This window comes from Mobula hypostoma, chromosome 19, assembly GCF_963921235.1.
Source record: "Mobula hypostoma chromosome 19, sMobHyp1.1, whole genome shotgun sequence".
Taxonomy (NCBI): Eukaryota; Metazoa; Chordata; class Chondrichthyes; order Myliobatiformes; family Myliobatidae; genus Mobula; species Mobula hypostoma.
The window spans coordinates 62,202,150-62,228,917 of record NC_086115.1 but is presented as its reverse complement, the minus strand read 5'-3'; the positions used below and the strand labels follow the sequence as shown (position 1 = coordinate 62,228,917).

The 26,768-nt window shown below is 41.9% G+C and overlaps 1 protein-coding gene across 1 annotated transcript in view; it reads right to left on the bottom strand.

The window, feature by feature from the left end:
* Positions 1-1,759: 1,759 nt before the first annotated feature.
* ccdc172 (coiled-coil domain containing 172) overlaps positions 1,760-26,768 on the bottom strand; it is a 56,917-nt gene continuing 31,908 nt past the window's right edge. Inside the window, exons 5-8 of the mRNA XM_063071222.1 lie at positions 18,639-18,740; positions 10,841-10,943; positions 2,742-2,829; positions 1,760-1,918 (exon numbers count right to left, since the gene is read on the bottom strand). Coding sequence (XP_062927292.1) covers positions 1,871-1,918; positions 2,742-2,829; positions 10,841-10,943; positions 18,639-18,740 — 341 coding nt within the window. The 3' untranslated portion in view covers positions 1,760-1,870. The remainder of the gene's footprint in view (positions 1,919-2,741; positions 2,830-10,840; positions 10,944-18,638; positions 18,741-26,768) is intronic.

Below are 26,768 nucleotides of genomic sequence, written 5' to 3'. Positions count from 1 at the left end.
CCTCCACAGACTCTGTCTACACTCCACGCTACCTCAAGACAGCAGCCAATATTTCAAGGACCTCTCCCATCCCAGTTATTCTCTGTTCTCTCCTCTGTTGTTCCATAGATAGACAAAACATGAAATCACATACCATCAAACTCAAGGACAGCTTCTATCTAACTGTTCTATGGACTCTGTCTACACATTACACTTTCAGTAAAACAGCCAGCATAATCAGAGACCCCACCCATCCCAGATACTCCCCTCTGCACCCCCTCCATTGGGCAGAAATTACCAATTTCTAAAACAGGGGCTCTCTACTTTTTTTTATATATCAGCAGAATCAGAATCAGGTTTAATATCACCGGCATAAGTCGTAAAATTTGTCGTCTTTGTGGCAGCAGTAGAATGCAATACACAATAGAAAAAACTGAATTACAGTAAAAAATATATGTATTTCAATTGTTTGCAAGATTTGTTGTTTTATTTCTCTTGGGTTCTTTTGGTCTTCTTGCTTTGAGGCTGTCTGTGAGCAAGCAAATCTCAAGGTTGTATAATTTATATATAGTTTAATAATAAATCCACTTTGAATCTTTGAATTAAATAGTTAAATTAAACAAAGGGCAAAAACAGAAATAAAAAAAAGTAGTGTTCATGGGTTCAATATCCATTCAGACATTAATGGCAGAGGGGGAGATGCTCTTCCTGAATCACTGTTTGAAAGTTCGATACAGAAACTATTATCAGTTTTAAAGAATGCTTGGATGTGTACCTGCAGGCCTCTGAAGCTAGGGCTGTAAAATGGGATTAGGTAGCTTCATTTCCAAGAATGGGCAGGATTGGAAAAGGCCTTTGTGTGACAAACTTTATCTGATTCAGTATAGCATAGGCACTGTCTCAGCACAGACAGTCTGCTTCACTTGCAGAACTGTCTTGTCCTTCAGTGAGGTTCTGTGTCTGAAAGTCAAGGCAAGTAGTCAGAGGTGCCAGCTGTACTGTGAGTGAATGCCTTTGACATTCAGTTAATAACACTCGAGACTTTAAAATACCCAAAACCACTTTCACGCTCTAAGGATCAATTAAAAACACTGAAACTAATAAATAAAAACTACATACTGTATAATTTCCCATTTATTAATTCGCCCCATTTATTTGAATGTGTTCTTCTCCACCCAGACCAGGTTTAACCTTACGCTAGGTCAGCAGTGGAGGCCAAGTCTTTATGTATTTTTATGAAGGGATGCAGAGTCTCAAGGATACATAAACCCCTTGAACATACAATTCCCACTCTGTGTTCTCTGGGGAAGCAGAAGTGGGTTGGAATCAGTCCTACAAACTAATTTATTTCTAAACTTACTTCTGCACATAAAACATAATGTTAGCAGGAACTAATCTGTGAGTGGAACCAAAATTAAAATCCAGAATAATATCCCTCAATACTGCTATAATGTTCCACTTGAGAAAACTGATCAGGCTACATTTTGAGATATTTAGTAAGAGACTCTTTAGTAATTCAACTAGGAGGCAAGGCAAACACATTTAACAGCAGTTTTCTCACTGTAAACTGAAGTATATTTCTGATTGTGGCCGAGCTCATGCTTTGAAAAATAATAAAGAGTCATTGTATTTAATAGAACATAGAATAGTACAGCACTATACAGGCCCTTCGGCCCACAATGTTGTGCTGACCCTTAAACCCTGCCTCCCATATAACCCCCCACCTTAAATTAATCTTTAACTAATAATCACAATGTGAATGAAAAAGAACAGTATTTTAAATTTAATTTTGAAAACTGTGTTCATATTTAGAGTCTCAAATTATTCACAATGCATCTTCCAGTGTGTTTTTTGTTCATTTCACAGTGCTTGCAGAATCAGATGCAGTCCATTATGAAATATGAGACTTATTCTGCGGATGGTTGTCCTGTGATAGTTTCTGAAAATACATAGTGGGATATTATAGATTTTGCTAGTTTTCTCTTCTGTCCAGCAGCATTGATCATTCCCATTCATTTGACCAAATGATCTACAGCAGCGTACTATCTATTATCTTCCTAAATGACAACTTGACCCACTGGTCACAGCAAAGAATAAACAACCACTGAAACATGGCAAGTACCACCACATTTCTTACTTTTGTAATTACAGAAGCAAACATAGAAACACTTTAGTGTCACCAGACATGACAAGAAAGATTTTTTTAATGTGCAATGCATGCTGAAAAATAAACTAGAATTGAAAATTTGATCAGCATATGAACAAAATGAGATAGAATTTTTACTTACTAACAATGTTTTGTTTTGTATGTAATGGTATTGATATTATAGAAACATGGAAGTTTAACAAATTATCATTAAACATAAGGTGGTAGAATCTGGGCTATGGTTTGTGGAAGATTACTGTTGCATTCATATACTGTAACTTGCCGGTTATGTGTGGGGCAAATTAATCATCTGGGTACAGAAATGGTGGGGTAGTAGTGTTGGGTATAATGATAGCTTCTATTAGAGTGGCCATAATTCAATTAGTTTCAAGATATAATGGAAAAAATAGGACTGGTCTTCAGATTAAAGTCCTAAATTGGGTGGGAAACTAACAGGCTGTAACTCATTTTAAATCATAAAACAAAATAATAGCATTTATTAAAGTGGAAACAATATTTTAAAACTACATTTCTGTTGTTTAAGTTGTTCCATTGTTAAACTACATTTAACCAATTTCCCCCGGGATCAATAAAGTATGACTATGACTATGTTTACCAATTGCAAGGTCTGTATCTCTTTTCGAAGGGTCTCGTAAACACTCTCCAAATCATCGATTTTGTGTGATTCCAATTCCTTCTTTAACCTGAAACAGAAATATTCCTTATACAATACATAAAACATATCTTTCTAAAATTAAATATTTGCCTATAATATCTGGATAAAACTGCACATTTGCAGCAAGGTTGTAAAATTTCTCAGTATGGTCTTCATGTTCCACACCTCCCAAAAACACTGATATCTCAAACCATATTGCTTAATAGTAAAGACTTGAAATAATAGCCTAATAGTTCTGGTCAAAGCCAAAGGACAAGTGATAAGACTCAACCTCAAAGTTCTAGCAACTATTGTGATAAGAACTTTACGTTTGCTATTGCCTTCACCTGGATGGAGCACCTAGCCTTCTCTTCTTCCTATCTCATCCACGCCCCACTATAAAGTGGAACAAATGGTGCTAGCCTGAACTAAGCAGAGTTGGAAGGACTGAGCAGATTCACTCTGAGTCAACAAGGAACTATTCTTCCCATGCTTTCTCACTTTTCTTGTCACGTGTTTCTCTAATTGTGGTAAACCATATATGTTGTAACTGGGTTACCTGTCTGGACAAGCCCCTCTGCTGACTGCTCCTGTGGCTCCTCCCACAGATCCCTGAATAAAGGCAGTTGGTGCCACTGCTCCTCCTCTCAGTCCAGGGCAGATACTCAACAGGGACAAGACCCATTTTGCTGTTAATAAAAGCCTTTCAATATTTACTCTACTTCCAGTCTTTTGGAGTAATTGATAGTGCATCAATTTTATTAAATTGTACCCACAAGAGATTATTCAAGTACAATTGCCTGGTGTTTGGAGTGGTGTCCAGCCCTGCCATTTTCCAAAGGACAATGGACACTTTGCTGCAGGGGATTCCACATGTAGCAGTGTACCTTGATGGTATTTTGATCACGGGGGCTACGAAGATGGAGCATCTGGCTAATTTAGAACGGGTGCTGAAGAGGCTCTCAGACGCAGGGCTGCAGTTGAAACGTGGAAAATGTGGGTTCCTGGCATTGAATGTGACTTACCTGGGACACAAGATCACAGCTGAGGGGCTCTGCCCTGTGGAGGACAAAGTGAGAGCTATTAAGGAAGCCCTAAGCCCTAAGACTGTCACGGAACTCAGATCATCTTTGGGCATGGTGAATTATTATGGTAAGTTTCTTCCTGACCTCTCAAGGGTTTTGACCCCACTGTATAAGCTGCTTCACAATGACACTAAGTGGCAATGGGGTGAAGAGCAGGAGAAAGCTTTCAAGGAAGTGAAAGAACTCCTCCACTCAGAGAAGCTGCTTGTTCACTATGACCCAGACAAGGAGATCACCCTTGCATGCGATGCCTCGCCCTATGGAGTCAGGGCAGTTCTGTCACATGTAATGGAGGACCGTTCAGAGAAGCCTGTTGATTTTGCTTCACGTACCCTGACAGCTGCTGAGAAGGGATATTCACAGCTAGACAAAGAAGGTCTGGCCATTGTTTTTGTAGTCAAACACTTACATCAGTACCTTTATGGACACGGATTTACAATTTATACGGACCATAAACCACTGATGAGCCTGTTCAGTGAGACTAGATACATCCCACCGCTAGCCTCAGCGAGGATACAGCATTGGGCTCTTACACTGTCAGCCTACCAGTACACTACAGTGTACAGAGCGGGTGGGAATAATGCTAATGCTGATGCACTGAGTGGACTACCTTTACCTGAGACACCTGTTACTACATATGTGCCTGCAGAGACTGTTTTCATTGGAGAGGCTGTCAGAAACGCCTGTAAAGGTGACCCAAATCAAGCAGTGGACAGAGAGGGACCCAGTCCTGTCACAAGTCAAGACTCTTCTTTTACAAGGTTGGCCCAGAGTCGTGGAAGGAGAGGAACTAAGGCCTTATGCCAATCGCAAGACAGAACTCAGTCTGCAGGGTGGCTGCATTTTCTGGGGGGGCGAGGGTCATCGTGCCTCCCCCTGGCCATTCACAGATTGTGGAGGAAATTCATGAGGCTCACCCAGGAGTATGTCGAATGAAAAGCCTTGCGAGATCCTACGTTTGATGGCCAGGAATGGATCGGGATCTGGAGAACAAGGTAAAATCATGCACGCAATGTCAGACTAATCAGAATATGCCACCACCAGCTCCTTTGCATCCATGGGAGTGGCCAGACCACCCCTGGTCTAGGCTACATTTGGACTTTGCTGGCCCTTTTATGGGGCAGATGTTTCTTGTAATGGTAGATGCGCATTTTAAATGGATCGAAGCTCACATCATGAGCAACATCACAGCCCCCTCAACCATAGACAAACTCAGGCAAGTGTTTGCAGTCCACAGGTTGCCTGACACTCTGGTCACTGATAATGGCCTGACGTTCACCAGTGAGCTGATCAGTGAGTTCATGCAGCAGAATGGCATTCATCACATTCGGACGGCCCCTTTCCACCCAGCCTCCAATGGTTTGCCTGTTCAGACAGTGAAGGAAAACCTGAAGCGGATGATGGCACTCTCTTAGCATTCGGCTTTCATGTTTCCTGTTTAAATACCACCTCATGCCACAGACTACGACTGTCCGCACTCCCACTGGGATGCTGATGAAAGTCAAGATTGGACCTGCTGCGCCCGGACGTGAAGGCAAAAGTGAGACAGTACAGTGGAAGCATGTCCACCAGTGACTTTGCCAGAGGGCAAGATGCTGGCAGAAGGGTCGGGGTCCCCTGAAGAGGATAGACATTCTCACGCAGACACACAGACCCCTCTCATGCCCCCAACACCAGACCCACCCAAAGCACCATCACCAGTTGTGCCTGCTGGGTCACCGGAGGTAGTGCACAGATCACATTGCACTCGTAAACCTCCTGACAGTCTGAATCTTTGACGCGACAGTTTTTTTTTTGTTGTTGTTAGATTGAATGTTGAATCTGTCATGTTTTCCAGATGTTTTGTACTGATAAACTGTTGCTGAGATACTAGTATAAGTTTTCAGGGGTATGCAAGTTAATAACACCACTGTTTTTATTTCCTAGTTTTTACATTTGGGGAATGTGGATTTTAAAGGGGGAGAAATGTTGTAATGTGAGCATTATTAAAAGTAAGTTAATACTAATTAGGATAATGGGGGGTTTTACTTTCTTTTTTTTACTTCCGGTGGGTTTTTGTATATGATGTGCCTGCCATGCAGTACGGGTTGTGAAAGCCTCTGTATGTACATAACGATTTTGAAGTTCAAGATCAAGTTGTTTCTTGGGCATGAAGTTGTCGAGTGTGCCTTTTTCAAAGTAGAAGTTACTACAAATACAAACATCAACTTTTGATTGTATTTGGTTTTATAAATGCCACACATATGGCTTGCAAAATGCTCAGATAGATAACTAACCACATTTTTTGAGGATGCATGGTCAATGACAAACAATAAATAAGTCATTTTCAATTATATGAAAAAGAAAATATTGTCAAAATAATAAAGGTAATTTTTTCCTGTTAAGTTTTATAAAGATTGAAAACCCCAGATAATTTTTGTTGATCGCCTGCAAGGTTAAGTTGTAAACAGTATAGATGTACAGTACTTATGCCTTCCCTTGACAGCAATGGAGAGGACTGAACACTCCATCCTGCAAAAGGGTGCTGAATCACTGAGTGAGTTCAAACAACAAGAACTTGTGGCCTTTGGAAAAACAATCTTCTGTGTTTAGAGTCACCTATTTTATTTTTACTTGGAGCTATAGCACGGTAATAGGTCCTGTCAACTTAAGTCTGCACCGCCCAATTACATCCATGTGAACAATTAACCTACTAACCCATACATCATTGGAAATGTGGAAGGAAACTGAAGCATCCAGAGAAACACACGTGATCATGAAGAAGAGCATACAAACTCCTTACAGATAGAGACAGAATTGACCCCGGGTCACTGGTGATGTACGAGCATTAAGCGAATCACCATGCTACTGCGTTCCACCCAGTTGCCACACAGTTTGTAGAGGTAGGAGTACTTGTACCATGATTAACAACTATCACACAGGTTTGACGAAAAATAACTTAAATTGTTGTCCAAGATATTTCACTGCTCTCTAGATTACAGGTGGTGTATTGTGGAAGCTAAGTAATGAATCAGTCACATACTCTTCCTCAAGCAAATTACTAAAAGTTCATTGCACAACAGCATCAAAGTCCTAGAATAACTTACTAAAAGTAGACCATAAGACCACAAGACAAAGGAGCAGAAGTTGGCCATTCGGCCCGTCGAGTCTGCTCCACCATTTTATCATGAGCTGATACATTCTCCCATTTAGTCCCACTCCCCCACCTTCTCACCATAACCTTTGATGCCCTGGCTACTCAGATACCTATCAATCTCTGCCTTAAATACACCCAATGACTTGGCCTCCACTGCCACCCATGGCAACAAATTCCATAGATTCACCACCCTCTGACTAAAAAAATTTCTTCGCATTTCTGTTCTGAATGGGCGCCCTTCAATCCTGAAGTCATGCCCTCTCGTACTAGACTCCCCCATCATGGGAAACAACTTTGCCACATCAACTCTGTCCATGCCTTTTAACATTCAAAATGTTTCTATGAAGTCTCCCCTCATTCTTCTAAACTCCAAGGAATACAGTTCAAGAGCAGACAAACGTTCCTCATATGTTAACCCTCTCATTCCCGGAATCATTCTAGTGAATCTTCTCTGTACCCTCTCCAATGTCAGCACATCCTTTCTTAAATAAGGAGACCAAAGCTGCCCACAGTACTCCAAGTGAGGTCTCACCAGTGCCTTATAGAGCCTCACCATCACATCCCTGCTCCTATACTCTATTCCTCTAGAAATGAATGCCAACATTGCATTCGCCTTCTTCACTACCGACTCAACCTGGAGGTTAACCTTAAGGGTATCCTGTATGAGGACTCCCAAGTCCCGTTGCATCTCCGAACTTTGAATTCTTTCCCCATTTAAATAATAGTCTGCCCGTTTATTTTTTTCTGCCAAAGTGCATAACCATACACTTTCCAACATTGTACTTCATTTGCCACTTCTCTGCACGTTCTTCCAATCTATCCAAGTCTCTCTGCAGACTCTCCGTTTCCTCAGCAGTACCGGCCCCTCCACCTATCTTCATATCATCAGCAAACTTAGCCACAAAGCCATCTATTCCATAATCCAAATCGTTGATGTACAATGTAAAAAGAAGCGGCCCCAACATGGACCCCTGTGGAACACCACTGGTAACCAGCAGCCAACCAGAATAGGATCCCTTTATTCCCACTCTCCGTTTCCTGCCAATCAGCCAACGCTCTATCCACGTATGTAACTTTCCCATAATTCCATGGGCTCTTATCTCGTTAAGTAGCCTCATGTGTGGCACCTTGTCAAAGGCCTTCTGAAAATCCAAATATACAACATCCACTGCATCTCCCTTGTCTAGCCTACTGGTAATTTCCTCAAAAAAATTGTAATAGGTTTGTCAGGCATGATTTTCCTTTAAGGAATCCATGCTGAGTTTGCCTATCTTGTCATATGCCTCCAGGTACTCTGTAACCTCATCCTTGACAATCGACTCCAACAACGTCCCAAACACTGATGTCAAGCTAACAGGTCTATAATTTCCTTTTTGCTTCCTTGCCCCCTTCTTAAATAGCGGAGTGACATTTGCAATCTTCCAGTCCTCCGGAACCATGCCAGAAGCTATTGACTTTTGAAAGATCATCGCTAATGCCTCCGCAATCTCCACAGCTACTTCCTTCAGAACACACGGGTGCATTCCATCTGGTCCGGGAGATTTATCTACCTTTAGACTATTCAGCTTCCTGAGTACTTCCTCTGTCGTAATTGTGACTGCGCACACTTCTCTTCCCTGCCAGCCTTGAGTGTCCGGTATACTGCTGATGTCTTCCTCAGTGAAAACTGATGCAAAATACTCGTTCAGTTCCATCTCCTTATCTCCCATTACACTTTCTCCAGCATCATTTTCTATCGGTCCTATATCTACTCTCATCTGTCTTTTACTCTTTATATACTTGAAAAAGCTTTTAGTACCCTCTTTGATATTATTTGCTAGCTTCCTTTCATAGTTAATCTTTTCCCTCTTAACGACCTTCTTGGTTTCCTTTTGTAAGGTTTTAAAAACTTCCCAATCCTCTGTCTACCCACTAATTTTTGCTTCCTTGTATGCCCTCTCCTTTGCTTTAACTTTGGCTTTGACTTCTCTTGTCAACCACGGTTGCATGCTTTTCCCATTCGAAAATTTCTTTTTTTTTGGAATATACCTGTCTTGCACCTTCCTCACTTCTCGCATAAACTCCAGCCACTGCTGCTCTGCCGGCTTTCCCGCCAGTGTCCCTTTCCGGTCAACTTTGGCCAGTTCCTCTCTCATGCCACTGTAATTTCCTTCACTCCACTGAAATACCGACACATCAGATTTCGGCTTCTCTTTTTCAAATTTCACAGTGAACTCAGTCATGTTATGATCACTGCCTCCTAAGGGTTCCTTCACCTCAATCTCTCTAATCACCTCCGGTTCATTACACAATACCCAATCCAGTACAGCCGATCCCCTAGTGGGCTCAACAACAAGCTGTTCTAAAAAGCCATCTCGCAGACATTCTACAAATTCCCTCTCTTGAGATCCAGTGCCGACCTGATTTTCCCAATCCACTGGCATGTTAAAATCCCCCACAATTATCAGAACACTGCCCTTCTGACAAGCCTTTTCTATTTCTTTTGTAATTTGTAGTCCACATCCCTGCAGCTGTTTGGAGACCTATAAATAACTGCCATCAGGGTCCTTTTACCCCTGCAATTACTTAGCTCAACCCATAAAGATTCTGCACCTTCCGATCCTATATCACCTCTTTCTAATGATTTAATATCATTTCTTACCAATAAAGCCACGCTTCCCCCTCTGCCTACCTTCCTATCCTTCTGATACACTGTGTATCCTTGGACGTTCAGCTCCCAGAGACATGCATCCTTTAGCCAGGTCTCTGTGGTGGCCACAATATCATACCTGCCAATCTGTAGCTGTACGACAAGATCATCCACCTTATTCCTTATGCTGCGTGATTTTAAGTATAACACCTTAAGACTAGTATTTGGTATTTTTCACTTTGATTTCACTGCAACTTTATTGCACTGCAACTCATCCCAATGGCTACAAATTTGCCCCATCACCTGCCTGTCTTTCCTGACATCTTTACTGCTCACTATCTTAGATTTATTTCAGTTTTCTCCTTCCTCCGCTCTGTCATTCCAGTTCCCATCCCCCTGCCAAATTAGTTTAAACCCTCCCTAACAGCTCTATTAAACTTTCCCGCCAGGATATTGGTCTGCTTCAGGTTCAGGTGTAACCTGTCCTTTTTGAACAGGTCATACTTCCCCCAGAAGAGATCCCAATTATCCAAGAATCTGAAGCCCTGCCCCCTGCACCAGTCTCTCAGCCACGCATTCATCTACCTGATCCTACTATTCTTGCCCTCGCTAACACATGGCACAGGTAGCAATCCCGAGATTACTACCCTGGAGGTCCTGCTTTTCCTTCCTAACTCCTGGAAATCTCTCTTCAGGACCTCCTCCTTTGTCCTATCTATGTCATTGGTACCAACATGTACCAAGACAACTGGCTGCTCACCCTCCCCCTTCAGAATATTCAGGACCCGATCCCAGACATCTCGTACCCCGGCACCTGGGAGGCAACACACCATGCGGGTATCTCTATCAGGCTCACAGAATCTCCTGTCCGTTCCCCTGACTATGGAATCCCCTACGACTATCGCATTTCTCTTCTCCCTCCTTCCCTCCTGCACAACAGCGCCAGGCTCATTGCCAGTACTGTGTATTCAGAAAATGGCTGAAGGATAATTAGGGATTGAGTAGCAATGGCAGCTTAAACAGTAATATATTTTTCTGAAATAGCTTCATGCCATGAATGAACCAGAAAAAAAAAAGTTAAAATCTGTCAATTAACTTATTACAAGATATGGGAACTCCAATATTATTAATAAAATCCTACAATATATAATTCAGGAAATGTATGAACAATAATATATCCGTATACATAATTAAATCCAAGTGGACATACCGTAAAATCTCATCATCTGTTTGAGGTTTTTGACATACTTTTAATCTTTCTGTTTCCAAAAGCTTTGAATTAAAAGTAACTGCAGCAACCTCATCTTCAAGACCTGAAAAATAAGATGTTATTTTCACCTCTATTAACAAACCCATAAACAATCAGAGGGCAAATAATGTAGAACTGAAATGCCTCTGTGTAAATCTGAAATCGGTTGAAGAAATCAAAGGTTACAGTGCTTTTGAATGAAACAGACGATCCACACAGCAGGTGACACTACATGCCTCAAATATAACCAATCTGTTCAATCACTCCTGATCTGGATTCCATCTCCTTGCTTTTGATACCAAAGACCTTTCATTACAATATGTGAGAGATTAATAAGTTCTATTTTATGTCACACTAACTTAAACAGTAACTCAATAATGTTGTCTTATTGAAACCAGCCCAGACTCTTCTGGACTTTTGTGATGATGGCCTCCTGCTGTTTGAATTTACAACAATATCTTTAACAGACCATTCAGACCAACAGAAGATGGCACCGATAAGTGACAGCTCTTTGCATACAGCTCTGATGGGAATCATCAAATATTCCCATAAAGGACTACTGCAGCTGAAATCCTGTCACAGCCATGGGTACTTCAGTAAGCAACATTGTTTTAAGATATTTTTAAAAAATCTATCGATACTCAAATCTAGCGACATTGGCGGATCTTCGACTGCGGACTGCATCATGAGTGCAGTTCCTCTTTAAGTAAATGGAATTGGGGAAGGCGCACCGGGTCCAGGTACGTTTGAAACGTTGAGGCCTTAGACCCTCACTCCCAACTATCCTGCTGGCAAATGCATAATCTCTGGAAAATAAAGTTGAATACATCAGACAAAATTGCAGTACTTGAGGAACATTAGGGACTGCTGTGTAGCTAACTTCATGGAAATATAGCTCAGGCCCACCATTTTGGACACAGCCAGGGTTGCCAACTGCGCCATATTAGCCGGGACATCCTGTATATTGGGCTAAATTGGTTTGTCCCATACAGGACCGCCTTTGTCCCGTATTTCCCCTGCTAAGGTAGAGTGTTCCTATGAAACCGTTCGTAAGCCGAAATAGTGTAAAGCTCAGAGGCAATTACCATTAATTTATATGGGAAAAATTTTTTGAGTGTTCCCAAACCCAAAAAATAACCTACCAAATCATACCAATAACACAAAACCTAAAGTAACACTAACATAGTAAAAGCAGGAATGATATGATAAATACACAGCCTATATAAAGTAGAAATAATATATGTACAGTGTATCAGAATTGGGAAGATTAAACCAAAACCGATTTGTAGAAAAAAAAATCAGCACGTACATGCATGCGCACACAGGTTCGCGCACAAGCCTTCAGGGTCATGGTAGTCTTTCTCGGGGTAAACACAAGTGTCCCATATTTGACTGCTACTTTTGTCCCTTATTTGGGAGTGAGAAAGTTGGCAACCCTAGACACAGTTCTTCAGTCCAATGGCTTCATAACTCTTGGCAAAGACAGGACATCTCAGTCTTTTAAAGGTAGAGGAGGTGGATGTGCTTTATGATTAACTCATTGTGGTGTTCAGATGTGGCAGTTCTGTCTCAATCATGCTCACCCGACCCAGAACATCTGGCGGTTAAATGTCAAAATTTTATCTACTAAGGGAGTTTTCCACCATCATCCTGGTAGCAGTGTACATTCTACCTCAGGCAGGCACTGGAGTGGCTGAGCATATTCCGATGCCTTCCCTATCATTGTGGGGGATTTCAACCAGACCTGTTTGAAGAAATCTCTCAACAATTATCACCATCCTATCACCCGTGGAACCAGAGGAGTCACCATAATTGCCCACTGTGCCATCCCACACATGCACTTTGGGAAGTCCAGTCACCTGGCTGTACTTCTACTCCCAATGTATAGGCAGAAACTAAAGACTGCAGCACCAGTATTGAGGATCAAGAAGGGATAGTCAATTGAAGAGGAGGAGTGCTTAAAGGACTGGACAAGATTCATGAATCTGAATGAATATGTCACAGTTGTCACCGACTTCATCAAGAAGTATATGGATGTGTGTGTGCTTTTGAGAACATACCACACATTCCCAAACCGAAAACTGTGGATGAACCAGGAGATTCGTAGTCTGATGAGGGTTAGATCAGTGCCATTCAAGACTGATGATCCAGAACTATACAAGAAATCCAGATACGACCTACAGAAGGCTATTTTTTGAGAGTGAGAAAACAATTCTGATTTAAGTCAGATTTGCAATCAGATGTTCAACAGCTTTAGCAGGGTTGGTAGGCCATTACTTCCTAGAAAGTGAAACCAGACATTAGGTATGGCTGTTTTGCTTTGCTCCCGAATTAGTTCAATGCCCTTTCTGCACGCTTTGAAATGGAGAATTACAACTACACCTGTGCAAACCCTTGCAGCATCTGGTGACCCTGTGATCTCTGTCTCAGAGGCTGACATCAGAACATAATTCAGGAGGGTGAAGCCTCTCAAAGCACCTGGCCCTGATAGTGTACCTGGTAGGGCATAGAAAACATGTGACAACCAACAGGTGGGAGCATTCAAGGACATCAGAAATGTCCTCCTTTAAAGAATGGGGTTTCCCTCCCTCCACTATTGATGTGGTTGTCATCCATATCTCCTCCATTTCCCATAAATCCATGTTCACCCCATCTTCCCGCCGCTGTAATAGTGATAAGAGCTCCTCTTATCCTTCTCTACCACTCATCAGCAACTGCATCCAACTCATTATCCTCCACAACTTCTGTCATCTCCAAAGGGATCCTACCATCAAACGTATCTTTACCTTCTCCCCGCTTTGCTTTCCAAAGGGTTCACTCCCATTGTGATTCCCTTGTCCATTATTTCCTCCCCCAGAAATCTTCCTCCTAGCACTTACCCCTGCAAGCGGCTGCCCACAAACCTCCTCCATCACCTCTATTCAGGGCCCCAGGCAGTCCTTACAGATGAGGCAACACTTCACCTGTTAATCTGTTGGGGTCTATTGTGTCCGGTGCTCCAATGCAGCCCTCTCTATGTTGGTGAGACCTGTCGTAAATTGGTGGACCACTTTGTCGAGCTTAGCACCTTCTGCCACAAGTGGGACTTCCGGGTGGCCAAACATTTCAATTTCGATTCCCATTCCCATTCTGATATGTTGGTCCATGGCCTCCTCTTGTGCCAGCATGAGGCCACTCTCAGTGTGAAGCAGCAACAATTTGTATTCCTTCCAGGTAGCCTTCAACCTGAAGGCATGAATATCAATTTCTCCTTCCAGTAAACAATACCCTATCCTCCCACCTCTATTCTCCACTTTGACCTTTTACCTCTTCTCACCTGCCTATCACTTCCCCCTGGGTCCCACCCCCCCCACTCCACTCCACCCCACCCCCAGTTGTCCCTTTCTCCTCTGGTCCACTCTCCTCTCCTATCAGAATTGCTTCTTCTCCAACTGTTGATCTTTCCCATCCACCTAGCTTCACCTTACACCTTCCAGCTAGCCTTCTAACCCTCCCCCCACTTTTTATTTGGGTATCTTCCCCCTTCCTTCTCAGTCCCGAAGATGGGTCTCAGCCCAAAACATCGACTATCTATTCACTTCCATAGATGCTGCCTCTCTCACCACCAGGTGTGGCTAAATGTGCCTATAAGGGTCACCGACTGGAAGATAAACAGATGGAAGGCCAAAACAGCATATTAGTACAAGGGGTTTTATTTAGTGCCAGCTGGAAAAAGTGATAAAAGCTGCCTAGAAGTTGTGAAGAAAAATATTTACAAGTAGACCAATGATTAAAAAACATGTACAAATATCTACAGATGTAACCCTCAGGCTCGGCCAGCACATGTTCGTCTAGGGGAAGATGGCCTCTGGCCCCACCAAACTGAGAAATCTCATTTGTGTGGATGCTGCGTGATGTGTTGCCTGGTTACAAATCTGCACTGCAAAATATCAGACAATACACCACAAGCAATTAAATGATTGAACTTTATAAATCTTAACCTGAATATAGGGTTAGTAAAGAAAATAAAAAGGGCTCATTTTAAGGAAAAAGTCAAAAGTGCACATTGGAGCTTGCTGATACGGCCATTCATCAACCATTGACCTCCTCCGAGTGTCGCTGACCTTTGGACCCTTGCTCCAAGTCTACTCCGTCCAGTGGTCTACCAGCTCTCTTCACACGTGTCTTCCTTCTTCATCTCTCGCCAACAAAAGACCGCAAAATCCTTGCTCCCAGACCCACAAGAAAGAACAACATCCCGCTCATTGGCTAACATACATTCCAAAGGCCCCATTATCTCCAGGCATAACCCAAACATTGCTGTTATAGAGAAGCCATTACCTTATCAGTGGGACATTAAAGAGTGGCCATTACATTAGCAATGAAACCTTGCAGCACATTACACTCTCCCCCCACCAAATTTAGTCATGTCCTCATGATGTTGAGATAATTTGCCAACCCTTCCTGCAAAACACAAAGCCCAATCCAGGTGACATAGCTCCCCAAAACAGTAGGGGTCACACTCCGTTCCCCTGGTGCTACATAGGCCAGCCTATCCAGTGGTCTCCTAATTCTCTGAGACCTCCGTTCCCCTTCACCCAACTCTTCAGGTTCAGACACTACTGGGGATACTCCTGGTCTACCTGGCACGGCCCCCCCCCCCGACCTATGACTCGTGCCCACCTGCAATTCGGAGCCCTCTGTCCCACAGCCAAGCCTCGCTTCCTTACCTGCAGAGTCCTACTGCAACCCAGGCTGCCCACAGATAGCTCCCCCCCACCCCACTTCACCTGACTCAGCGGGAGAAGGGCTGGGAGTCTCTTCCTCAATCAATGGGGAGTTAGCAAAAGGCAGCATATACCACACATCCAGGTCCTCATCCTCCAAATCAGTATCCCTCTCAGGGGTGGGGACCAACCTAAACTTGCCTGCTGTGAGCCTGCAGTCGCCCGGTGTTTCCGCAGAGTCCTCTTACTACGTGTAGGCTCCATGTCGAGCTCTGGGTCTACCTGCACCTCTTGTCCTGGGGCAGCAGATGGTTCCGATGGAGAATCTTGACAGGCCCATTTTCATCCTCTTGTTTTACCCGGAAAACTGGTAGGCTTGGTATCTGACTCTCCACCACATAGAGCCTAGCCACCTAGCGGTCAGCCAACTTATGCTTTCCAGGTAGCCCCAAATTCCTTATGAGGACTCCAGGCATGAGTTGGGAGAACCTCACCTTTTGATCATACCTCTTATTTCCTTGATTCTGCTTGGCAGCTGTGACCCCAGCTAATTCATAAGCCCTTTTCAGCTCTCTTCTCATATCAGACACATATTTCAGATAAGTCTTCGGTGGTAAGTCACGCTCGTCAGTCCTAAAACAAACATCAATGGGCAACCTTGCCTCGCACCCAAATATCAAGTATGGCGAGTACCTAGTAGCTTCATTTTGTGTACAGTTGTAACTGTGAACCAGATGCCCAATATGTTGACTCCACCTGCTCTTCTTGATGATCCTGAGCATGTCCAGCAAGGTCTGATTAAACCTCTCTGGCTGGGGATCATCCTGCTGGTGACAGGGCATGGTCCTCAACTTCTCAACTCCAAGCATGCCCAGTAACTCATGGATGAGTCTGCTCTCGAAATCCTGTCCCTGATCACTATGTATCCACGTCAGTAAATCCTTTCTAAAATAAGAAGCCCAAATCTGTACACAATACTCCAAGTGTGGTCACACGAGTGCCTTATAGAGCCTCAATATCACATCCCTGCTATATTTCATTAGGAATTTAAGGAGACTTGGGATGTCACCAAAGGTTCTCACAAATTTCCTCAGGTGACCCGTGCAGAGTATTCTAGTTGGTTGCCTCACCATCTAGTATGGAGGAGCCACTACACAGGATCAGATAAAGCTGAAGAGAGTTGAAAAATCAGCTAGCTCCATCTTGGGCACTAGCCTCCCAACCATTAAGGACCACCTTCAGAAGGTGATGCCTCAAGAAGGTGACATCATTAAGGACTCCATCACCTAGGATATGCCCTCTTCTCATTGCCACTATCAAGGTGGTGGTACAGGAGCCTGAACAGAGATACTTAATGTTTCAGGAACAGCTTTCTCTCTTCCATCATCAGATTTCTGAATTGGCAATGAACCTATAATCACAGTTCTTTTTTTGCTTTACTTATTTTAATTTTTACATACATTTTATTATGATGCATTTTATTGTACTGCTCTGCAAAACAACAAATTTCATGACATATGTGAGTGATATTAGATCTGATTCAGATTCATTCATAGCAAAAGCTTCAACCATTACCAAACATGGTTTTACCCCCAAACCTTAAAGTGTAATAGGGAACACACAAAATGCTGGAGGAACTCAGCAGGCCTGGCAGCAAAGGAGAGTCTTACTATGTGCCAGCTGCTGCTGAATCTGAAAATTGTTGTTTTTGCATCAGTACTTGTTGCTGCTGATCTTGCTGGTATTGTTCTGCTGTAAATGCACTGTCTTGCAGAATATGTACAGAACAGTGCATTAACCGCGGAACAATACCAGCAATATCAACAGCAACCAGTACTGATGCAAAAATAATCTATTTTTTCCCCTATAGATGCTGCCTGGCCTGCTGAGTTTCTCTAGCATTTTGTATGTGTTGTTTGCATTTCCAGCATCTGCGGAATTTCTCTTGTTTGTGAAGGATAATAGAGAAGTTGATCAGAGGAGTGCTTCAAAGGAGAAAACAGAGACTGAGAGACTCAAGAAGAGTTTGCAACATCAATAGTGGAGGTTCAAGCATCCAGATTTGGAGCAGTGCTCTCAGAGGCAGGAAGTTTCTGGAGTGTGTTAAAAATATGAAAAGAGAGATGATAATACGAGGGGTGATTGATAAGTTTGTAGCCAAAGGTAGAAGGAGTCAATTTTAGAAAACCTAGCGCATTTATTTTTCAACATAGTCCCCTCCTACATTTACACACTTAGTCTAGTGGTCATGGAGCATACGGATCTTGGACCGCCAGAAAGTGTCCACAGCAGGGGTGTTTGATAAGTTCGTGGCCTAAGGTAGAAGGAGATGAGTTATACAGCTCTCGTTACATACACATGTAGTTCAATTCTGAGTGATTACGCAGAAAGTTTGAAGTTAATAACTCATCAGGGGTGATTGATAAGTTCGCGACCTAAAGTAGAAGGCAGTGACCTCATATTTACAAAAAATAGAATAAGTGAAATTTGTTTTTTTAAATAAAATGATTGCATCTGATTCGACTTCCTCTGGCAGCAGGTTTCCGATATCAACCTGTCTTTTTTATCAAATCATCTTGAAAATTCATTCCTCTCAAATATGACCTCTTATTTTTGATACCTCTACAACACAATTAGGTGACATTACAGAGGTAGAAATAAGAAATTTTTGTGCAAGACCTACTCTGGTTGGTCCTACCAAAGTGCAAAGCCCTGCACTTGTCTGGATCCCATCAGCCTTTATTCTGGATCAACTTACCATAAAGGATCGTGCCTTATTAACGTCCATGTACACAACATTCACTGCTTTACCTTCATACAGTGCTTTAAAAAAGTATTCAGCCCCCATGTATTTTACTGGCAAATTTTCTAAATTTAAAATATATTGAAGTAGGATCTTTTGAGCTAATCTGTAAAACATTGTGCATCATGTCAAATCAACACCTGTCAACAATTTACGAAAAATTAAAAATCAGAATTTCAGGATCTTTTTTATAACTAGTAAATTAATGGCATTTAAAAAATAAAACACTGCATTGCACAGACAAAAATACCTTGCAATTTGTTCTGGAGTTGTTGAAGTTCTTCTTTTAATTCATTTTTCTGTTGTTGGAGATCATTCAACTGTATGTTTTTCTGTTCAAGGTTTTTCATATCTGAAATTACATGATGCACAAAAATGAAAATAATTGTACTCCTATATTTACCCAAGTCAAAATTTGTCAATTATTTCAGTTTTGGAACTTTAGCAAGATTTCACTGAGATTTAAATTCAAGAAAAAAAAACAAGATATTGAACCTGCTATTTGACTTTGTTGAAAGAAAAGCCAATAGTCTCTGTTAAATCATTTTCAGCATAGGTAACCATTAGAGGCTTATAATCCTTACCAGCAATAAAATGAAACAGTAATATTTTGTGCCAGTTGCCATCTGAAATATCATGCATTCTTTCTGATAGCTACCAAATACACATCCATTGTCAATGTTTGCCTGTTTATTCTCCTCTACAAGAATGGGGGAAATTCAGGAAATTAAAGGACAAATCAACAGAATTGCAAAACTGTAATAGTAACAATGAAACACACACAAAATGCTGGAAGAACTCAGCGGGCCAGGCAGTATCTATAGAAAAGCGAAGGGTCTTGGCCCAATACATTGACTGTTTACTCTTTTCCATAGATACTGCCCAGCCTGCTGAATTCTTCTGGCACTTTGCGTGTGTTGTTTTGGATTTCCAATTGATTTCCACCAGATTTTCTCATGTTAATGGTAACAATGATGTGGAGACAAAGAAAAACACCATCCATGTAAGAGTCAGAGTAGGGAAAAGGACTCTTTACCTGAATGCACATAGCACAAGTTAGATTATACAAATAGAAAGCAAAGGAATGAGATGATAAACATTATAGAAATGTTAAGACCAAGGCTGGGCACTAAGTATTCTGGGGTAAGGGATGAGATCAGTACAATCGTGAGAAATTATATTGGTTTAAGATGGTCAAGGTGTAGAATCAGCTTATGGAGAGAAAACGTAATAGCAAGATAAGGGTCTTAGAGTGAGTAATAGATCCCCTAACACCAAATATACAGCAGAACAGACTATATCATGTGGACTTCAAAGAACAAACATCAATAGTTGTGGGTGACTTTGACCTTAAGGTAGATTGAACAAATTCAAACTAGAAAAGAAGTCTATGGGATGAGTTCCTGGAATTTACTAAATACAGTTTCTCAGCACAACATATTTAGGAAACAGCCAGGAAGCAGGATATTTAGATCTGCTTCCGTGAAATGAGACAGAATTAGCCACTCTCAGTTCATTACATAACACCCAATCCACTGAAGCTGATACCCTAGAAGGCTCAATGACAAACTTCTCTAAAAGGTCATCTTGTAGGTAGTCAACAAACAGAGATGACAGTAGCGCAGCAATGGTGAGAGTTTCTGGGAAAAATGAGGATGGTGCAGGATTGATGTATTCCAAAAACAAAAATACACAAATAGCACAACAGTACAACCGTGGCTGCCAAGGGAAGTCAAAACTAATGTAAAAACAAAAGTGAGGGCTTACAACAAAGCAAAAATTAGAGAGAAGATAGAGGATTGGGAAGCTTTTAAAAACCTACAGACAGCAACTAAAAGAATCATTAGAAGGGAAAAGATGAAATATGAAAGGAAGCTAGCAAACAATATCTGTCACAAAGGTGGGGGGGGGGGCGTTGGGAACGGACCCAAATGCAAGACACAGACACTGAAGTACTAGGAACAGGAACAGACAAAACTAAATGATGGGACAGCATGCAGACCAGGAGTAGGGACAGGAACACAGACTAGACTAAGGGAGCAGGACCAGGACAAGGGACTGGGAACAAGGAGCCTGGGTGTGGACTCCGAGCCAGAAACTGGACGAGAACCCAGAACCTGGGTCTTGACTGGGGCTTGGGTTCCTGGAGGCCAGGCGAGGACATGACGGGGCAAGGGTACTTTGAGGCAACGGGGCAAGGGTACTTCGAGGCAACTCCTGAAGAGGACACGGGACTCTTGGGCAGGACGTGGGACTCCACCCCACGGAGGCAAGGACGGGGAGGAATAGACTCAACTGCAGGGTAACGGCAAATGGCCTGGCCTACCTGACGGAGGCAAGGGACAGGAAGGGAGCTAGGTCTGGGGTGGCTCCAAGACTCGAGGCGGCCAGTAACTTCGGCAGGCTACAGAACAGCCACATCCATATCTCGATGACTCGACTAGCCTTCTACCGGTGGATTGCTCCAAGGGGAGACTGATAAGACATCCCAGCAACCACACTCGATCCCAGGGCCACTTATATTCCCAGCCCCAAGATGAGCATCATGTGCTTATGGTTAAGTCCAATTGAACAAGGTACAGCCGGAAGACCCGGAGTCCGGAGTAAAAGGACCGAACTGTGAACCGGATTGCGGACATCGGACCAGACCATAATAATATCAAAGTGGATAGTAAAAGCTTTTTCAAGTATGAAAAAATAAGAGAATTGAGTGTGGATATAGGACCACTAGAAAATGAGGCCAGAGAAATAATAACAGGGAACAAGGGGATAGCAGATGGAATAAATTTAATATTTTGTACCATCCTTCACAGTGGAAGACACTACCAGTGTGCCAGATGTTGTAGTGTGCAAAGGAAAAGAAGTGAATGCAGCTACTATTACAAGGGAGAAGGTGCTCAAAAGCCTAAAAGACCTAAAGGCACATAAGTCACCTGGACCAGACAAACTGCATCCTAGGGTTCTGAAAGAAGTAGCATTAGAGATTGTCGACTCAAAAATCATTTGGCTCTGGCATGGTGCCAGAGGGCTGGAGAATTGCAAATGTCACTTCACTCTTTAAGAAAGGAGGAAGGCAGCAGAAAGGAAATTGTAGATCAGTTAGCCTGACCTCAGTGGCTGGGAAGATTTTGGAGTCAATTGTTAAGGATGAGGTTCAGGAGTACTTGGTGACAAAGGACAAAGTAGGACAAAGCCAGCATGGTTTCCTTAAGGGAAAATCTTGCCTGACAAACCTGTTGAAAAACCTTGAGCAGATTGCAAGTAGGATAGATTAGATTAGATTATTAGATTACTAGGACACTCAGTCCTCGTTTATTGTCATTTAGAAATGCATGCATTAAAAAATGATACAATGTTCCTCCAGAATGATATCACAAAAATACAGGACAGACCAAGACTAAAACTGACAAATCCACATAATTATAACATATAGTTACAACAGTGCAATCAATACCATAATTTGATAAGAGCTGACCATGGGCATGGTAAAAAAAAAGAAGTCTCAAAGTCCCGATAGCCCCAACATCTCACACAGACGGTAGAAGGGAGGAACTCTCCCTGCTATGAGCCCCTAAATGCCACAAACTTGCTGATGCAGCATCCTGGAAGCACCTGACCACAGCCGACTCTGAGTCTGTCCGAAAACTTCGAGCCTCCGACCAGCCCTCCGACATCGAGTACCGAGCACCATCTCTGCTGAGTGCTTCGACCCCGCCTTGGCTGCAGAGTAATAAGCAAAGCCGAGGATTTGGGGCCTTCCCCTCCGGAGATTTCGGATCACACAGCAGCAGCGACAGCAAAACAGGCATTTCAGAAGTTTCACCAGATGTTCCTCTGTGCTCTCACGTCTGCCTCCATCAAATCAGAATTGTGCAAGGCACCCTACTTGACAAATAACATATTCATCACCGGATAGATAAAGGGGATGCAGTGGATGTTGTATATCTGGACTTTTAGAAGGTCTTTGACAAGATGCCATATATAAGGCTGCTTACCAAGTTAAGAGCCCATGGGTACTACAGGAAACTTACTAACACAGTTAAAGCATTGGCTGATTGGTAGGAGGCAGCAAGTGGAAATAAAATGATCCTTGTCTGGTTGGCTGCCAGTGACTTGCGGTGTTCTGCAAGGGACAGTGTTGGGACTAATGCTTCTTTTTATGCTATATATCAATGATTTAGGTGATGGAATAGATGACTTTGTTGCCAAGTTTTCAGATGATATGAACATTAGTGGAAGGTAGTGGCAGGTACTGATGTGGAAACAGGTAGGATGCAAAAGGACTTAGATTAGAAGATTGGGCAAGAAAGTGGCAAATGAAGTACAATGTTGGAAAATACATAGCCATGCACTTTGGTAATAGAAATAAATGTACGGACTATTTTCTAAATGGGGAGAAAATCCAGGAATCTGAAATGCAGAGGGACTTGGGAGTCCTTGTGCAGAACATCCTGAAGGTTAACTTGCAGATTGTGTTGGTGGTGAGGAAGGCAAATTCAGTGTTAGCATTCATTTCAAGAGATCTTGATTACAAGAGCAGGGGTATGATGCTGAGGCTTTATAAGGCACTGCTGAGGCCTCAACCTGAGTACTGTGAACAGCATTAGGCTCCTCATGTAAGAAAAGATGTGCTGGCATTGGACAGGGTTCAGAGACAGCTCATAAGGATGATTCCATGAATGAAACGGTTATCGTACGAGGAGTGTTTGTTGGCTCCATGTCTGTACTCACTGGAACTTAGAAGGATGAGAGGGGTCTTATTGAAACCTTTCAAATGTTGAAAGACCTAGACAGTAGTTGTGGAAAGGATGTTTCCCATGGTGGGGGACTCTAAGACAAGAGGGCACAGCTTCAGGATAGAGGGGCATCCATTTGAAACAAATAGAGAAATTTCTTTAGCCAGAGGGTGGTGAATTTGTGGAATTTGTTACCACAAGAAGCTGTGGAGGCCAGGTCGTTGAGTATATTTAAGGCAGAGAATGATAGGTTTTTGATTGAACATGGCATCAAGGGTTATGGGGAGAAGGCCAGGGAATGGGGTTGAGGGGGGGAAAAATGGATCAAGCATAATTGAACAGCAGAACTGAATTCTACTCCTATGTCTTGTGATCTCTTGGTCTTTTGCCTTATACCACACAGCTACAAATGGCCTGTCAGAAAATTTTGTCCAGAGTATAAAAAATGCACTATGAGCAATGTCATCAGAACACGCTACACTAACACTGAACCAGAAGTTTCCCAGTTCCCTCTTTGATCATCATAATCCAGAACCAGAGATTGTTTCACAGCCACAAGTCTCACCTGCCAAGCAGAGTGATCCCTCTTGTCAGGGAAGATGTTATCCCACAAGAGTAAGAAATCCTCCACAGTGATTAAATCTTTAGGCCTGAATAGGACAATTTTAAATTTACTATTCTGTGTATGTCTGTATAGTAGTTGTATTATATAGTTGAGATGCATTCTATATTGAGTTGGAGCTTATGTTAAGTAGGGAGGAGTGTGTATTTAATATATTTGAGTAATATTGTAATATTTTGTTTGATTAAGCATTCCTTGTTGTTTATATAATTCATTATGGTTATATGTAAAAATATGTGAATTGCATATGTCATGACGCTACCACATAATACGTGTGTGATTCACTTAAACATGAACCAAAACTGATATCCCTTGGCTCTCTAGTTTTCCTTTGAATTAGTTTAATGTTTTGGAATTACAAAACAAAACACTTTCTAACAGTCTACAGAAAGTTTCTGCACCTTCAAGGCTAATAAAATGTACTTATCATGAGAATAGCATTCTGCTTAACTGAGACATGCACAGATGATCTAAAATCCTAGATGTGTTCAACACAAATTAAAACACTCAGTAATATTCACTCTCAGCATGAATTTCACTGAGTTCTGACCTTGGATTTATACATCACTACACAATATTCCTGTCCAATTGGTTTCACAGTAAGATAATCTGACTGAAATGTCCAACTGACTACCTAATATAATAGAGTTGAATAGCTGACTAAAATTGCACCGGCAATGCAGTCAAGGAGATAGCAGTCTAATCTTGCCACACTTATAAAAAGAATTGTTTTCCCCCAGAGTGGAACAAGATTTCTATCATTTCCAACATGAATTGCACCAATCCAGAAATTTACAAGGGCTATTCTAATTGTGAAACTTTTACACATCAGACTTAAGCACCTAATATGATTTCTGCATCGTTTATTGTGAAGAACAAGTATGATTTAAAAACACTGCTCCAGTCTGGCCTCACTCAATTGTCAAAATTCTTGACTCCTTTCATAAGGACAGTATCGAAGGTCACTTCCTCATGGAACTAGCACCACCACTCTCAAACTTCATACCTACACTCTCAGTCAGCTCCCACTTTGACCCGAGGGTCTCAATGATCAGCCATCAATATTCTCCTCCTTGACGTGCATTCTATGTTATACACATGGATCCCTGTCTTATTTTAACTTTTTTTATATCAATTGAAGTGTAAACTAAAAACCTACCAGAGTTAGTTTTCTAGGTTCTCCAACACTGAGACAATGAGGAGAAAATTCAATGTCCTCAGAACAAGTGGCAGGATAAGTGCAGCCGCTGAACATATATATGTTATCCAGCCATGAGAAAACAAGGACCCTAGAATGCTATTTTCTGAGATAAGCTACAAAGCTAAAAAGAAAATAGATTCCTTTCAGCAACATTCCTTCATTCAAAAGAAACCGACAGAAGCAATACAGTCCACCTAATATTATGTACCTACAAACAACTAGCTAAAACAAAAACACATTGCATATTAATTTTTAAAAAATTAGCATTGTGTCAACTGTTTTCATAATGAAGTAATGCTGCATAGCATGCCCTGCATTTAGGGAAATTGATCTCTAATGTGTAAGGGTAGCACCAAGGCTACCAGTGGGCAAGGTATCACAGTCAACCTTTTAGGAGATGGGCCTTGCTATCCTGACCACAACTTTGCAAAATAATTTAGTCAGAATTTATTTGGGAGCAATGGTACTATAAACCACTATGCCTCTGGAATTACTTCTCAGAGATACAAGATTCAATGATGAAATTTACTATTACCTTCAAGGCTCCAGCATAGTCTTTGAAGGGGAGAGGGATGGTTTTGAGAGTCAAACCTCAGACCCGATACAAATTTCATAGTTTACCAAGCAGCAGTAGTCCTAACCCTCCTTTATGTTTCTGAGATTACAGCAATATTCTCAAAGCATTTGAAAAATACCACCAATACTGTTTCTGACATCAGTCTCACTGCCAAAGCCAAAATCCTCAGCACTAGAGCCCTAATTACATTCAGTAAGCTCAAATGGAAGGCAATGTTCTTCTTTTCTCAAAGCCAAACTCCTAAATGAACAGTCTATTCCACACTCTATCGCTGGACAAGGTAAACAGAGTAAAAGTTTCAAGGATGTTGCAACAGTAATGTGTTCCAGGAACTCGGGATTGGTCTTAATCTTGAATGCTTTCTGTCAAGTTTTCACATTCTCCTTGTCCCCATGTGGGTTTCATTAGGATGCTATTTTCATCCCACATGCCAAAGACATGCAGCCTGCAAGGTTAATTGGTGTGCAAATTGCCAAAAGTGAACATGGGTGGTAAGAAAAGCAATGTTGCTGTGTTTGTTAGAAAAGCTTAGTGAAAAATTGGACTGGTGGGAATCTTCTGGAAACAGTCTCAGTGACAGCCCTACCTGTGGAAAAGTTCGCTGTTCCAATCAGTTACTTCACAACTCTCAAACTAGAGAGAAGCAAGCCATCTTCGATCAAGATGGACTGTATTTGAATAATCATCCATTTGTTACAGACTCTTATTTGTTGACCGCCAAACAAATGCTTCATAATGGAATCCAAGTGGTTAGGACTCCAGCAACAGGCCCTAAAAAACGTCACTTCACCGTAATTTTTACTTTATTCATTTCTCAAAACCTCTCAAAAACAAAATTAGTGTCAACTACATAAGCAGTGCATGACTCTAAAGTGGAAAACAGAGCATAAGCATGGAAAGGAAAAAAAAAAATCACAAGATTTTAAAACGTTGTTCTGGAAACACAGTGGAGGGTTGTTGTTGGTCATGGTCAATTCCCATTTGCTTTCCTGCCCTTTCATCTGTCCAGTCATTGTAAGGCAATCAATTTGAAATTTCTTCCTGCAAAAGGACACCAGCAGCTCTTCGACATTGCATAGGTATGTTGCAATAACCAATTTGACTTTGAGTCTCCTAGTTCTGTTGCGCAAAATGGCTGATGCATTGTTTTTGCTTCAAATCTTTTATTTGACAAACTTCCTCCTGGTATGTTAATTCTATTCAAATGGATTTATCATTAGGTTTTTGTTTTATGCTTGAGTTTG